Here is a 14,624-nt window from a genome sequence, read left to right on the forward strand (position 1 = left end):
CATGTAGAAATGTATAGCAGGTGAATGCTCTAAACGCGTGATGTTGATTATAAATGTCGAGGGCAAAACCGGAGGACCTGGAAAAAAATCCACGCGACTACGTGGAGAGAGATGCAGACGCAAATATACAGCAGGCGTCGAGATCGAACCCACAGCCTCCTGTATACCACGCGAGGTAGTTAACATCTCACCACCGTGGCGCCCCAGCCGCGAGAAAGGTGGCGGCGACGTCTTGGCCTTCATCCAGCAGTGGAGAGGCCGGCAGTGGATTGTCAACGACGATGATGAAGGTTTGTCAGGGCCCCCATTGGGAATGCAATGCGGTATCTTGACATCTGCCGCCGGTTAAATTTGGAAGTTGCGATGGCGCCGTGCCACCGCTAGAGGGCGCCACCCGCCACCAAACGGGAGATCTGTGAGGGCTTATTTGTGAGGCATACGGGTATGTATGTACAATATGTTGAACTTCTTTCGCACCGTACGCAGCCAATCGTGCTGATCGGAGGTGAACATCCCATTTGAACTCGACTTGCAAAATTAATAATCACAATAGGGCTCCCTCCAGTATTTGTCTCCACATTAAAAACAAATATTTACACATTCCATCGGCCGCATGGCCTTGTGAAAAAAACCCATCTATATAAGGAAGAGGAGTCACACTACTGCTGTTTGTTAAAGCCAATGGATTGGAGCGGAAATGGGAGAGGGCGCGTGATGAGAGTGGCTGATGAGAGACGGTGAACGCGCCATGACCGAGGCGACATCACAGAGATTCACAGCTCATCGGATTCCTCCAGGATTACTACTTATTCTGATCGCAGAGTGCAGAGGGCACTCCCGGACAGACGCGGTTGGGGAGAGGAAGAGAACGGGATGTTACAGGCTCTGAACAAGAATAAACAACACTAATTACCGGCTCACATAGAGACCCATGGACTTGCATAGAGACCCATAACTTACATAGTGACACATAGACTCACACAGAGACACGTAGACTCACATAGAAACACAGAAATCCAAATGGAGACCTATAGACTCACATAGACACCCATAAACTCACATAGAGACCCATAGACTCACATAGCCTTGCATAGAGACCCATAAACTCACAGATACCCATACATGGACTCACGTAGAGACCCATACATGGACTCACATAGGAGACCCTACGGATGCATTAAAGGAGAAAACGGAAGGAAATGTGGGAGGCTGTTGCCCATCAGTGGGAAGTTACCGGCTCACAACATCATCATCATCATCGCCAGCCGTCTTTATTTCCCAAGAGATGGGAAGTCGCCCGTTTGCACAACAATCATGCACTTCGGGCAAAGAGACACAGAGACCCTGGGTTCAATTCCAGCAGCAGCGGTGGCAGCAGGCAACTTCTCTCGCCCATCGCCCCACGTGGAGATTTCCGCGCGCCACATTTGAAGCCACGTTGACAGCAGGCGGGAGATTACGGCGATCGACATCGCGGACAAGAGCAGCGTGTTGGACGACGCAACGCCAACTCGTTTCCTCTACTTCAGCGGAGCAAATAGAAACAAGCGCGCCGAGTCCTCGCTTAACGCGCGGTGGTATAACGCGGTACATAAGCGCACCGCTATAGCGCGCTTTCTGAGCGGTCGACGACGAACTACTTTCTTGAGCTGCGCAGCTGTGCGGAGTGATACAACACGCGGAACGATAGAGTAACACGGCAGCATGCCCTCGGTTATTTGTCCCGCCATCTCACTGCGTCCACGTCCGTCGTATCTCGCCAAACTTTTATCGTTTCACTATTGGGGAAATTGTTTTCGCTTAACGCGTTTTTCGCTTCTCTCACGAGGCACTTCTCAGGAACGCATCTACGACCGCGTTAAACGAGGACTTAAAGCCATTTCATTTCATTGACCCTGCACGGCCACTAAAAAAAAAAAATCTCTTTTGGGAGGCATTCACAATTACACACGGCCACACACGCAAACACGCGCAGGCACCTACACACATCCACAAACACAAAGATCCCTCCCGTATAGCCTTTAACAGACTGTTAGGGCAAGCACCTCTGAAGGCCGGCACGGCACACGAGGGGGTCGGTGGCCAGCACCACGCCCGGTCACCTTTGTCTCCCCAGTGGCGATGTTTATACACCTTAATCCACACCAGGTGCTCATTTGAGGCTCAGTTGACCTAGGGGAGGCCCAGGAACCGGTTCTGATAATCGTCGCTAGTACACACATACACGTGCACACATGTCCACACACAAGCACATGCGCGCGCACCTGCACACAGGCAAGCGGCCACGTCCAGAGAAGAACATTCAGCCCGCAAGGCATCATGGAACACGTAGCCATCAGCCGAAGGCGCAAACAGTCTGAAATAATACGACTGAAAACATAGTTCTGCAGACAATCATAGCTCTATCTCGAACCCAAACACTATCCCTAACCCAATCTTAACACTATCCTAAATCATATCCCTAACCCCAACACTATATAGTACTGAACCATAACCCAACCCTATCCCTTACACGATCGATCCGAATCCTATCCCTAACCCCAATCCTAATACTAGACAAAATCCTGTTCCGATCACTATATTGAATCCTAACCCCAACCCGAACACGATTACTCCTAACCCGATCCTTAATCCCAATCCTATCCCTGATCCAAACCCCAACCCTAAGCCTCATCCAGACCGTAACGCCGACAATATCCCAAACCCAAATCGAACCCTATCTCCGACTCCAAACATTACTATCCAGAAGCCAATCCCCTCTACCGAACCCACGCTGCCCCCTGTCTTCCAACGTAAGTCTGGGCAGCGCCAATGACCACACGAAACTCAAACTAGTCTGATTGGCTCAACGACGTCCTCAGGGCCCGCACTCTTGGCGCTTTGTTTTGACAGGCAGAATTATTCCACTGAAGAGCCAAGATTCGCGCCACGGTTCAATTGGCAAGAACCAATTTCAATTGCCTCGTTTTGCGAATCGCGTTTTGCGTGCGGATCGTGTGCGCAAAACCGATTCCAGGACGACTCACCGCACGCGGTACGTCCTATCAGCAGCCGTTTAAGGATCACCGCTTAGCCGAGACTTTTCCCGCTCAAAGCGGCTCGGAGAAGCGGGGGGTGCCGCCTTGGGGTCGCCACCTGATCCGGGCGTGACCTCGCATTGACCCGGACTTGACCACCCGGTTTGAGCCGGACAGTCGGACAGAATTTGTACGTCCACACGCGGTTGGCGGCAGGAATTTTATTAGCGCCGAGATCTGGCGGCGCCGCAGTTGTCGAGCTGTACTACCGCCACCACGGCAGCGGACCTCTCGCGTGCCGAGTGGGGACACGTGCACGCGCGCTGGGTCCACGCGGTCGGGGGAAACCCTTTGTGACGTCGCCGTCGTCATCATCACAGGAGCGTGCGCTCCACTAAGACCGAGGGCGCCGTGCTCGCGGCAATGCTCCGGCTAGGAGCCGCCGAGGGTGGAGCTGACGAGCGTGGAGTTGAGGGCCCCGCAGGGCACGTCGGGGGCGCGCACCTGGCCCGAGAAGGAGTAGGCGATGAGCGAGCCCGCCGTGAGACCCATCATCAGCGACACCGTCATGATGTTGCCTGCGCGGAGGGGGTCACGGTGTAATCGATGGACGACGAGCGCACGGACGAGGTGACGTGCCGCACTCACGTGACACTCGCCTGCCCTCGCGCAGAGACGCTCGCCGCGCACGAGTCGCCGCCGCCCGGCTCACCGCACCGCCGCTGACCGCTTCTTCACCACCCCACCGCTCACCAACCCTCTCACCACCCCACCGCTCACCAACCCTCTCACCACACCACCGATCACCAACCCTCTCACCACCCCACCGCTCAGCATTCATCTCACCTGCCCAGTCACCACGCCGCTCAGCACCCCCCTCATCACACCACCCTTCTCAGCACCCTGCCCAGCACCCCTCCCAGCATCCCATTCAGCACCCCCATCATCACACCACCCCTCTCAGCACTCTGTCCAGTACCCCTCCTAGCATCCCATTCAGCACCCCCACCATCACACCACCCCTCTCAGCACCCTGCCCAGCACCCCTCCCAGTACCCCATTCAGCACCCCCATCATCACACCACCCCTCTCAGCACTCTGCCCAGCACCCCTCCCAGTACCCCATTCAGCACCCCCATCATCACACCACCGCGCATCTCTCAGCACCCCACCCATCACAACTACCCCCCTCCCCGCACCACCCCCCCCCCCTCCCTCCGACTCACCGGCCAGCTCCCTGCGTTCCGGCGGCACGGCGCCGGGCGCGCGGATCATGGGCACGCTGCACATGTAGCCGTTGGTGATGCCCAGCAGGATGGAGAGGGCGCAGGGCCAGGCCGGTGGGGGCAGCGCGGGGGCCCCCAGCGGCGCGGTGCACAGCACCAGCAGCGGGATGAGAGGCAGGCGCGACAAGGAGCCCAGCACCAACCACAGCGGCTTCCAGGGCACGGGGACCGCGGCCAGAAACTGAGTCGAGCGGGCGGGGGTCGGAAGGGTCGCGGGGGTCGCGGGGGATTGGGGGGTATGGGACGGAGGGGGTGGGCGGGAGGAAATTGGTTACTTCTAAATATTTATAGCAACTTTATTTTTTATATTTATATGAGCTATCATCCCTCCACATTTAGAAACACGCGTTCAGAGTTTTTGGCTGCAATACATCCCCACGTGATAAGCCACTTCGTTGAGCTCTCACTTGTGATGGGCAGGTCGCACCGCCGTTGGACAATCTCAGGACATGCGCTGCTGGACACTCAAGTAGCTTCGGCCCCATGCCCCCCCCCATGCCCCCCTCCCCTGCCTGCTGCGCCACTGCCCCCCTGCCCCTCTGACCCCCCGTGCCCCCACCCTCCCTGCCCGGCTCCCCCCCCCCCCCCGCCCACCCCACCCGCACCTTGCCGAGGAGGTCGGCGTAGTTGAAGAGCGCCATGAGCATGATGGGCATCCACTCGCCCAGCTCGCAGCTGCGCACCTCTGAGAGCAGCCCCGGGTAGACGGTCAGGGAGATGAGGTACGTGATGGCGATCGCCGACATGTACGGCCACAGCAGGCGGCTCACGGCCAGGCGAGACCCTGACGGAGGAGGGGGTGGGGAGGAGGGGGTGGGGAGGAGGGAGTGTGGGGGGGGGGGCTACGGGTCAAATCGGGCAGGCTCAGATCCCAACATCATTGCAGTTTCTGCCCCTGGCGCCACGGTGGTGAGATGTTAACTACCTCGCCTGATTTACAGGAGGTTGTCGGTGCGATCCCCGTGTTCGTATGGATTTTTCGCCGGGTCCTCCCGGTTTTCCCTTCCGCATTCAGAATCAACATCACGCGTTTAGAGTATTTGTCTGCTAGAAATGTCCACATGATGATAAGCCACTTCGTTGGGCTATCATTTGTGATAGCTAGGTCGCTTCTGAAAAAGAGTTATACAGCTCAGTGGCCCTTACCTGGTAAAATAAAATAAATAGTTTGTAGTTTAGTAAAGACCGGGACAGGCACTGTGGGCAGCAGAGTGGCGACCTTTCTGCGTGCAGTTTGTTTGTTGTCCCCACTTGAATGTCCTCCTTCCCCCCGCACCTCCGACTCCTTCCATCCGCACCTCCGATTATCCCGGTTGGCTACGTGCGGTGCGAAAGAAGTTCATCATGGGGTCTCCTCCGGTTTCTCCAGTTTACTCCCATGGCTACCAATACACACACACACACAACGTCTGTGGTTTGGGGTTGGTCAAATATCCCAGTGCAGGACTCTCTAGAATACCTGGAGGAAACCCACGCAGAACAGGGTGGGAACATGCAGATTGACACACCGACATACGCCCGAGTCGGGAGTCGAACCCAGGTCCTGTGCTTGAATCACCACTGCGAATCGCTGCTGCCCTTGTTACTGGCGAGGGCACTCCCTCTAAGTAGCGGCGCCCTGTCTGCGCGAGCGAGTGAGTGAGTGAGTTGATCGCTGTGCGTCTGCACCAGACGTTAGGGTAGCGCGGTGAGCATTACCAAAGATTTTCTTCAAAGTGCCTTTGCTCTGCACGGGAGGGTCCATGCGGACGTAGACACCCCCCTCCTCGCCCACATGGTTCAGTCCATCCCACACGGGCGAGTCATCCTTCTGGGTGACCTCATTCTCCTGGTGGGGGAGATTGTGACGGAGGAGGAGGAGGGGGGGTGAGATACATAATAGCTTCTTGTCCCGTTTTGACCAAGACAATAACAGTAAAATGCTCACAATTGAATTTTAAAATGTGTGTGTGTTTGTATGTACGTTAGTCTGAATTCTATACAACGGATAGGTTTTCTATCTCGGTATATTTAGTTATTTATTTCGGCTATCATCTTATTGCCCTGTAACGAATTATGGCTTCCACCCAATCCGCCTCCGAGAGGTTTCGCCGTGGGTTTTTGGAACGTGGCCACATCAGAGTGGCCTCCTGGCTTGGTCTGACCCTGAGGTTTCGCCGAGGGTTTTTAGAACGTGGCCACGGCAGGTTGGCCTCCTTGGCTTGCTCTGACCCTGATACGGAGGGTCTATCTGAGCCCTCAGTTGAAGGCAGAGTTAGAGGGCTCACATGGACCCTCCTGTCTCTGACACGGAGAGTGCAGGAATTGGCATTTATTTTCGCGATTTGGGAATTGATTGGTTCCGAGGTATGGTTTGGAACTGTATAATAGTACTGTGGTGTACAGGACTGCACAGTGTCCATAGTCCTGGGCCAGGGGTCTGTAACCTGCAGCTCCAGAGTCGCATGCGGCTCTTTAAGGACTGCATCGTGACGTAATTTATTAAGGACCCACGGTTTCGTATTCACCACATGCATTGCGGCTCTTAAAATATTGACCTTTTTTTACCGAATTGTTATTTTTTTGCCGAACCCTGACTATGGGAGTCCAGTTAACCATGGAAGTCCAGTTTACCATGAAAGTTGAGGTTATCATGGAGGTGGGGGGGGGGGGGGGTGGCGGGGGGGGAGACCCCACGACAAATATAAAAACACACACAGACGACTCACGAATGTCACTTCCTCGCCTGCCACGCTGTGCCGGGCCACGTAGGGCGCGGCCGTGCCCCGCTCGGGGAGAGACTCCGGCTTGGAGGGGGGCACGGGGCGGCGTCCCCCACCCCGCGCCGCCGCCGTGTGGTGGTGCACGAAGCGGGAGCGGCGCACCAGCTGGTGGCACAGGAGGCACACCACCTCCATCGCCGCCACAGCCGCGAAGAAGATGCCCGTGTTCGTCCTCACGTCGCCCACGGAGGCACGGGTCACCACGCGGGTCGTGGAGGCCACCACCCCCGCCAGGCCTTGGGTGGAGAGGGGGTGGAGGTGGCACCGCTAGGATATTGCGCAGAGGTATGGTCGAAAAATCCACATGATGGCCCTGGGGTTGGATCCCCAGTTCGATTCCCGCTTGCTCGGTGGTGAATATCTGAAGCGGTTCTGGGGCTCCCGTAGGTCGACGCAGCCTAAAATGAAAACCTGATTGCGGTGTGTAAATATCAGCACGGGGGAGACAAAGGCGGCCCGGCGTGTAGTCGACCACACCAACCCCCTCGTGCGCCATGACAGCCTTAATAGGTGCTCCCCAACAGCCCCAACAGGCTGCGCAAGCTGCACAGGGGAACTGTGTGTTCATGTGTGTTCGTGTGAGTGTTCATGTGTGTGTTCATGTGTGTGTGTTCATGTGTGTGTTCATGTGTGTGTTCATGTGTATGCTCATGTGTGTGTTCGTGTGTGTGTTCATGTGTGTGTTCATGTGTGTGTTCGTGTGAGTGTTCATGTGTGTGTTCATGTGTGTGTTCATGTGTGTGTTCATGTGTGTGTGTTCATGTGTGTGTTCGTGTGAGTGTTCATGTGTGTGTTCATGTGTGTGTTCATGTATGTGCTCATGTGTGTGTTCGTGTGTGTGTGTGTTCGTGTGTGTGTGTGTTCGTGTGTGTGTTCATGTGTGTGTTCATGTGTGTGCTCATGTGTGTGTTCATGTGTGTGTTCATGATGGGGAGCGGTGGTGCAGCGGTTAGCGCGCTGCGCTACGAACCCGGCGACCCGAGTTCGATTCCCGCTCATGGCCAACACCAGTGACGATTATCTGAACCGGTCCCGGGCATCCCCTAGGTCGACTCAGCCTCAAATGAGTACCTGGTGCAGTGTGTAGTAAACACTAGGGAGACAAAGGCGGTCGGGCGTGGTGCTGGCCACCCACCCCCTCGTGTACCGTGCCGGCCTTCATAGGTGCTCGCTAACAGCACTTGCCCCTACAGTCTGTTAAGGCTATGCGGGGGATCTTTGTCTTTGTTTGTTCATGTGTGTGCTCATGTGTGTGTTCATGTGTGTGTTCGTGTTCATGTGTGTGTTCATGTGTGTGTTCGTGTGTGTGTTCGTGTGAGTGTTCATGTGTGTGTTCGTGTGTGTGTGTGTTCATGTGTGTGCTCATGTGTGCGTGCTTGTGTAATGACAGTAGAGTCAACCTCCGGTGTGAGTAGAGTTAATGAAAGGAGAGTCAGCCTGCAGTGGGAGTGAACTAGTGGCCACGGGAGGTAATGACAGGGGAGTCATCCTGCAATGCGAGTGGACTCGTGGCCACGGGAGGTAAGACTCGGGGCTGTTGCAGTGGACGTGTCTCTTAAATAAAGAAACCATCTCAAGAGAAGCGTGCCGAGTCGTCATAACACTTGTATACTCACTCTCGCCCGTCATCACGGCCTGCGTGTGCCGAGGCGGCAGCATCCCCGAGAAGCCGTAGTAGCTGGCTTGCTGCACTTCACACAAGACAGGAGCGGCGGAGGGGTCAGCCGATCCTCCCTCCCTCCCATCCCAACCCCTCCCTCCTTCCCATCCCAACCCCTCCCTCCCACCCATCCCAACCCCTCCCTCCCTCCCATCCCAACCCCTCCCTCCCTCCCTCCCACCCCTCTTCCCATCCTCCCTCCACTACCTGACATCTCCCGTCCCCTACCTCCCGTCCCATCCGCACTCTTCCACTCACCTCCATCGCTTTCCCTTCCTTACCATCACCTTCCTTGGTCACCCTTCCCTCCATCCTCATCTTCCTCCTCCCCATCCCATCCCCTCTTTACCCCCCCCCGCCCACCACGTGTCACCTGTGCCCCCCCCCCTTTCCTCCCCCGGGTCACGTGCTGCCCACACCTGTGCCCCCCCCCCCTTTCCTCCCCCGGGTCACGTGGTGCTCACACCTGTGCTCGCGAAGGCGACGACGGCGACGGAGAGCAGGTGCAGCTGGTAGGAGGCGTGGCGCGGGATGAGCCCGAACCACACCTCGCACAGCCCCACGAAGAGCAGCGGCAACAAGGCCAGCACGTAGCCTGGCACGGGGTCACGGGGTCACGGGGGCATGGGGTCACAGAATCTTGGGAACACGGAGATACGAGGTCACGGGCACGTGGAATCTTGGGGTCAAAATCATCGGAATCAGAATATGTTTTTATACTGGAGGAATCCGATGAGCTATAAAGCGCTACATCATGGGACCTCCTTTGCCAGTACCAAAATATGATAATAGGGTTTTCCCCTTTTTCTGGCAACAAAAACAGCTGTGTTAAGATGTTAAAACACCAAATTGAAACCTTTTACAAAGAATCATATCTGTATTAACCACAATGCTTGTGATCAGAATGCAAACAAAAAACTTACTCTGGTAATATATGCATTGTCCTTGAAACTGATTTGGGCCTTTTGGCGTCCTCTGGTCTAATACCGTTTGAGACGAGGCTCAAGAGAAAGCTGTCTCTGGTGTGGACCAATCAGTTTCAAGAACAATGCATATAGAATCAGAGTATGTTTTTTGTTTGCATTCTGACCTCAAGCATTGTGGTTAATGCAGACATGATTCATTGTTAAAGGTTTTAGTTTGGTGTTTTAACATCTTAACACCTGTTTTGTTGCCAGAAAAAAGGGGAAAACCCCTATTATCCTTTTAAGCGCTTTTTCGCGGATGTCCAGTTGGGGCGGGTCAGAACGTTACAAGAACAAACAGTACACAAAGTATAGGAAAGGTAAACAAATCACTTTTAAAAAAAACACGGAGGCACCGGGACATGGAGTCACGGACACACGGGGTCACGAGGTCACGGGAACATGGAGACACGGAAGTATGGGAACACGTGGTCACGGAGCACGAGGGGCATGTCCTGTGGTACAGCCATGGAAATATTCCTGAACGACATGCTTTTAAAACGATGTAAAATCGTTTCAGGGACGGGGGGGGGGGGGCTGCCCTGTCACGTGCCCAAGTCCTCAGAAATATTCAGGGAGGGGGAGGGGGGTTCAAAGGTTGTGTCGCCACTTTTCTTCCCTTAAGGACGGTAAATAGATGCTGCAGTTCAAGCCCCTTGCATTGAATTAGAGAGCGATTTGTGATCACGGGGTTTACCTAATAGCCTTTTGGTAGGCTGTGACCGCGAGTGCTGTTAGCGAGTAGCAGCACCTACGACGGCCGGCATGGCGCACGGTGGGCTGGATTGCCAGGCCCACGCCCGCCCGCCTTTGTCTTCCTAAGTGGCGATGTTTACACAACGTACCAGGTACCCATGTGATAGGGGAGGCCCAGGACCGGTTGAGGTATTCGTCACTGGGCTAGGTGGCCGTGAGCGGGAATCGAACTCGCACACGCGCATGCACGCACCGGCAGTGATGCGCGTGTGCATGTCCACCCGTTCCACCAGGAGGCTCACAAGCAGAACGGTGCAGAGCGACGTGACGAGGTAGGTGGTGTTGATGTCGAACACGATGGTCGAGTCTACGGCAAGACACATCATCATCAATGTATCGTCGACACGTCATCATACATTATCTCAATACATCATCATGAATACATCATCGTCCATTACATCATCATTGAAGGGTAAACCCACCTGGGTATGCTCTGTGCAGTTAGGGGGTTATGGGTAGCCTCACCTGGGTATGCCCTGTGCAAGTAGGGGGTTATGGGTAGCCCCACCTGGAGATGCCCTGTGCAGGTAGGAGGTTATGGGTAGCCTCACCTGGAGATGCCCTGTGGAGGTAAGGAGTTATGGGTAGCCTCACCTGGAGATGCCCTGTGCAGGTAGGGGGTAATACGAAGCCTCACCTGGGTTTGCCCTGTGGAGGTAAGGGGTAGTACGAAGCCTCACCTGGGTATGCCCTGTGGAGGTAAGGGGTAGTACGAAGCCTCACCTGGAGATGCCCTGTGGAGGTAAGGGGTAGTACGAAGCCTCACCTGGGTATGCCCTGTGGAGGTAAGGGGTAGTACGAAGCCTCACCTGGAGATGCCCTGTGGAGGTAAGGGGTAGTACGAAGCCTCACCTGGGTATGCCCTGTGGAGGTAAGGGGTAGTACGAAGCCTCACCTGGAGATGCCCTGTGGAGGTAAGGGGTAGTACGAAGCCTCACCTGGGTATGCGCTGTGCAGGTAGTCCACGTCGACTGTGAAGCAGTTGTAGGGCAGCAGGAACCCCGTGCCCGCCAGCACCATGGACAGGTAAATGAAGTGGCACGGGTCACGTGGCTCCTTGTGGGGGTCCGCGGGCCCTGGGGGGGCGGAGGGTGTGGGGGGGGGGGCGATTGAGGTGCGACCGGACCCAGTCACCCCGTGGCGCCCACGTGGTCAACAACAACAATAACAACAACAATAACAACAACAATAACAACAACAATAACAACAACAATAACAACGATGACGACGACCCCCGTTCGCCACGAAGCGGCGGTCACGTCACCACGCACGACGCTTGTGCCAGGCTAGGTGCACCTTGAAGTTGTGCAGAAGACTCGCTGGCAAGGAGGTAAAGGGGCGGCCCCAGGTGCCACCGGCTGAGACGACCGGCTGATGCGCACCGCCTGTGTGTGTGCACGCCCCTACTGTGCCAACTCGCTGCGTTTTATCCGCCCGGCGCTCCGCTCGTTGTTGTGAGCGTCGCTCCCTCCGCCCTCCAAATTGCCCACGAGCCTCCTCCTCTGCGAACGAGGAGAAGGAGGCGGATCGCGAAGGCCGAATTCCGTGGTCGACTAATCCCTCATTCCACGCACACTCTGCCGCACACAGCCTGTTACAACGACAAAGATCCCCCGTATAGCCTTAACAGACTGTTGGGGCAAGTGCTGTGAGCGAGCAGCACCGATGAAGGCCGGCACGGCACACGAGGGGGGGGGGTGGCGAGCACCACCACGCTCGGCCGCCTTTGTCTCTCCAGCGGCGATGTTTACACATCGCACGAGGTACTCATTTGAGGTTGAGTCGACCTAGGGGAAGCCCAGGACCGGTTCAGATAATCGTCACCGGTGTTGGCCGTGAGCGGGAATCGAATTCGGGTCGCCGAGTTCGTAGCGCAGCGCGCGAACCGCTACACTACCGCTCCCCACTCAGCCTGTTACACCCCCCATCTCACGCACCGCTCCATTTCACTCCCCCCCATCTCACTCCCCTCCATCTCACGCACACCACCCGTTTCACTCCCCCCCCCCATCTCACACTCCCCCCCCCATCTAACACCCCCCCCCATCTCACACCCCCCCCCCCATCTCACACACCCCCCCCCATCTCACACCCCCCCCATCTCACGCACCCCCCCCCCCATCTCACGCACCCCCCCCATCTCACACCCCCCCCCAATCTCACACACCCCCATCTCACGCACCCCCCCCCATCTCACGCACCCCCCCATCTCACACACCCCCATCTCACGCACCCCCCCCCATCTCACACACCCCCCCCCCCATCTCACACCCCCCCATCTCACGCACCCCCCCCCCATCTCACGCACCCCCCCCATCTCACACCCCCCCCCCATCTCACACACCCCCATCTCACGCACCCCCCCCCATCTCACGCACCCCCCCATCTCACACCCCCCCCCCATCTCACACACCCCCCCCCATCTCACACCCCCCATCTCACGCACCCCCCCCATCTCACACACCCCCCCCCCATCTCACACCCCCCCATCTCACACCCCCCCCCATCTCACGCACCCCCCCCCCCCCATCTCACCCCCCCATCTCACACCCCCCCCCATCTCTAGCCCCCCCCCCATCTCACCCCCACCCCCCCCCCCCGTCTCACACTCCCCCCCATCTCTCACCCCCCCCATCTCACCCCCCCCCCGTCTCACGCACGTAGCGCCTGTTGGTCGTTGTTGCGCTCGGGGCTGGAGGGGAAGCTGCTGTCCGGACTCTCGTCGAATCCGTGGTTCACGGCTCCCGCTGCTCCTCCCGCGGAGCTGCGCTCCATCTCCTCCTGGGCGACCTCTCTGCACGTCGCGTCCTCCTCTTTCACGTCCTCCTCCTCCTCATCCTCCTGCTCCTGCTGCTCCGCGTCTCGGCCAGGCGTCATGGCGAGAGCGCGCCTCGCGACATCAACAACAACAGCAGCAGCCTCCTCCTCTTGCTCCTCCATTCGGCTCGGGAGAGACACAGCGAGGCGCTCCGGGCAGGAGCGGCGCGCGTGCGTGTGTGTCCTGTTGTGTGACTGGGGGGGTGTGTGTCAACGTGCGTGCGTGTGTGTCCGTCCGTGTGAGTGGGGGAGTGTGTGTGTCAACGTGCGGGTGTGTGTGTGTCAATGTGTGAGTGGATGTAGGGGGTGCGCGGTGTTGGCCACCCACCCCCTCGTGCGCCGTGCCGGCCTTCATAGGTGCTGGCTAACAGCACTTGCCTCAATAGTCTTTGGAGGCTATACGGGAGATCTTTGTCTGTGTGGGTGCCTATGGGGTGGGGGGCTGTGGTGTAGCGGTTAGCGCACCGCGCTACGAACCTGATGACCGGAGTTCGATTCCTGCTCACGGTCAACACGAGTGGCAAATATCTGAACCGGTCCTGGGCCTCCCGTAGGTCGACTCAGCCTAAAATAAGTACTGTACCAGGTACGATGCATAAACATCGCCACTAGGGAGACAAAGGCGGCCGGGCGTGGTGCTGGCCACCCACCCCCTCGTGTGCCGTGCCGGCTTTCATAGGTGCTCGCTAACAGCACTTGCCCCTACAGTCTGCTAAGGCCATAGCGGGGATCTTTGGCTACACTCCGACTACGGCTCCTCACATATCACCACCGCCACCACACCCAAGCCGCACTTTGTGCCTCCAAATTAATCGCGGTTGCATGAATCGCAGATAACCCTCCATCACACACGGCCTCAAATCACAAAGTCCATCAATCCAACCAGCCACCCTCTCCAAGACGTTCGCTCCCGACGCCTGTTTATCAATTGTAATTGGTGGAGCGGTGGCGCAGTGGTTGGTACACTGCACCATTAACCCAGCGACGTTACGACATTATTTCTAGATTTTATTTTACCAGGTAAGGCCCATTGAGCTATGGAGTTCTTTTTCGGAAGCGACCTGGCCATCACAAATGATAGCTCAACAAAGTGGCTCATCACGTGGGAATTTAGCATCGAAATACTCTAAACGCGTGACGTTGATTCTAAATGCGGAGGAACCGGAGAAAAATCCACGCGACCACGGAGAGAGACACGCAAACTCCAAATATATACAGCAGGCGTCAGGGTCGAGGTCGACCCCACGACTTCCTGTATACCAGGCGAGGCAATTAACATCTCACCACGGAGAGAGAGAGAGAGACACGCAAACTCCAAATATATACAGCAGGCGTCAGGGTCGAGGTCGACCCCACGACTT

At 56.7% G+C, this 14,624-nt stretch overlaps 2 protein-coding genes across 2 annotated transcripts in view; one reads left to right on the top strand and one right to left on the bottom strand.

Moving 5' to 3' along the window:
- LOC133340676 (cytochrome c oxidase subunit 6B1) overlaps nucleotides 1–14,624 on the top strand; it is a 240,484-nt gene that overhangs the window by 74,586 nt on the left and 151,274 nt on the right. The gene's annotated exons all lie outside the window — the stretch shown is intronic.
- Nucleotides 1,258–13,522, bottom strand: SLC29A4 (solute carrier family 29 member 4). Its single transcript, XM_061548937.1, has 10 exons — nucleotides 13,107–13,522; nucleotides 11,385–11,522; nucleotides 10,640–10,753; nucleotides 9,192–9,320; nucleotides 8,682–8,756; nucleotides 7,012–7,301; nucleotides 6,002–6,131; nucleotides 4,909–5,087; nucleotides 4,244–4,484; nucleotides 1,258–3,595 (listed from the first exon to the last, which is right to left on the bottom strand). Exons 1-10 carry the CDS (start codon nucleotides 13,384–13,386, stop codon nucleotides 3,450–3,452), a joined length of 1,722 nt encoding a protein of 573 aa, XP_061404921.1. The 5' UTR covers nucleotides 13,387–13,522; the 3' UTR covers nucleotides 1,258–3,449.

Source organism: Lethenteron reissneri, chromosome 10 (assembly GCF_015708825.2).
Source record: "Lethenteron reissneri isolate LAM-NWPU_2019-01 chromosome 10, ASM1570882v1, whole genome shotgun sequence".
NCBI lineage: Eukaryota > Metazoa > Chordata > Hyperoartia > Petromyzontiformes > Petromyzontidae > Lethenteron > Lethenteron reissneri.

Bases quoted from the DNA above. Each gene is read 5' to 3' on its own strand.
- SLC29A4 (XM_061548937.1), bottom strand. From the start codon at position 13,386: ATGGAGGAGCAAGAGGAGGAGGCTGCTGCTGTTGTTGTTGATGTCGCG. The intron at 7,302-8,681 runs GTGAGTATACAA...TCTCCACCCAAG, and splicing joins GGCCGTGATGACGGGCGAGA to GCCTGGCGGGGGTGGTGGCC. The intron at 6,132-7,011 runs GTGAGTCGTCTG...CTCCCCCACCAG, and splicing joins CAGGCGAGGAAGTGACATTC to GAGAATGAGGTCACCCAGAA.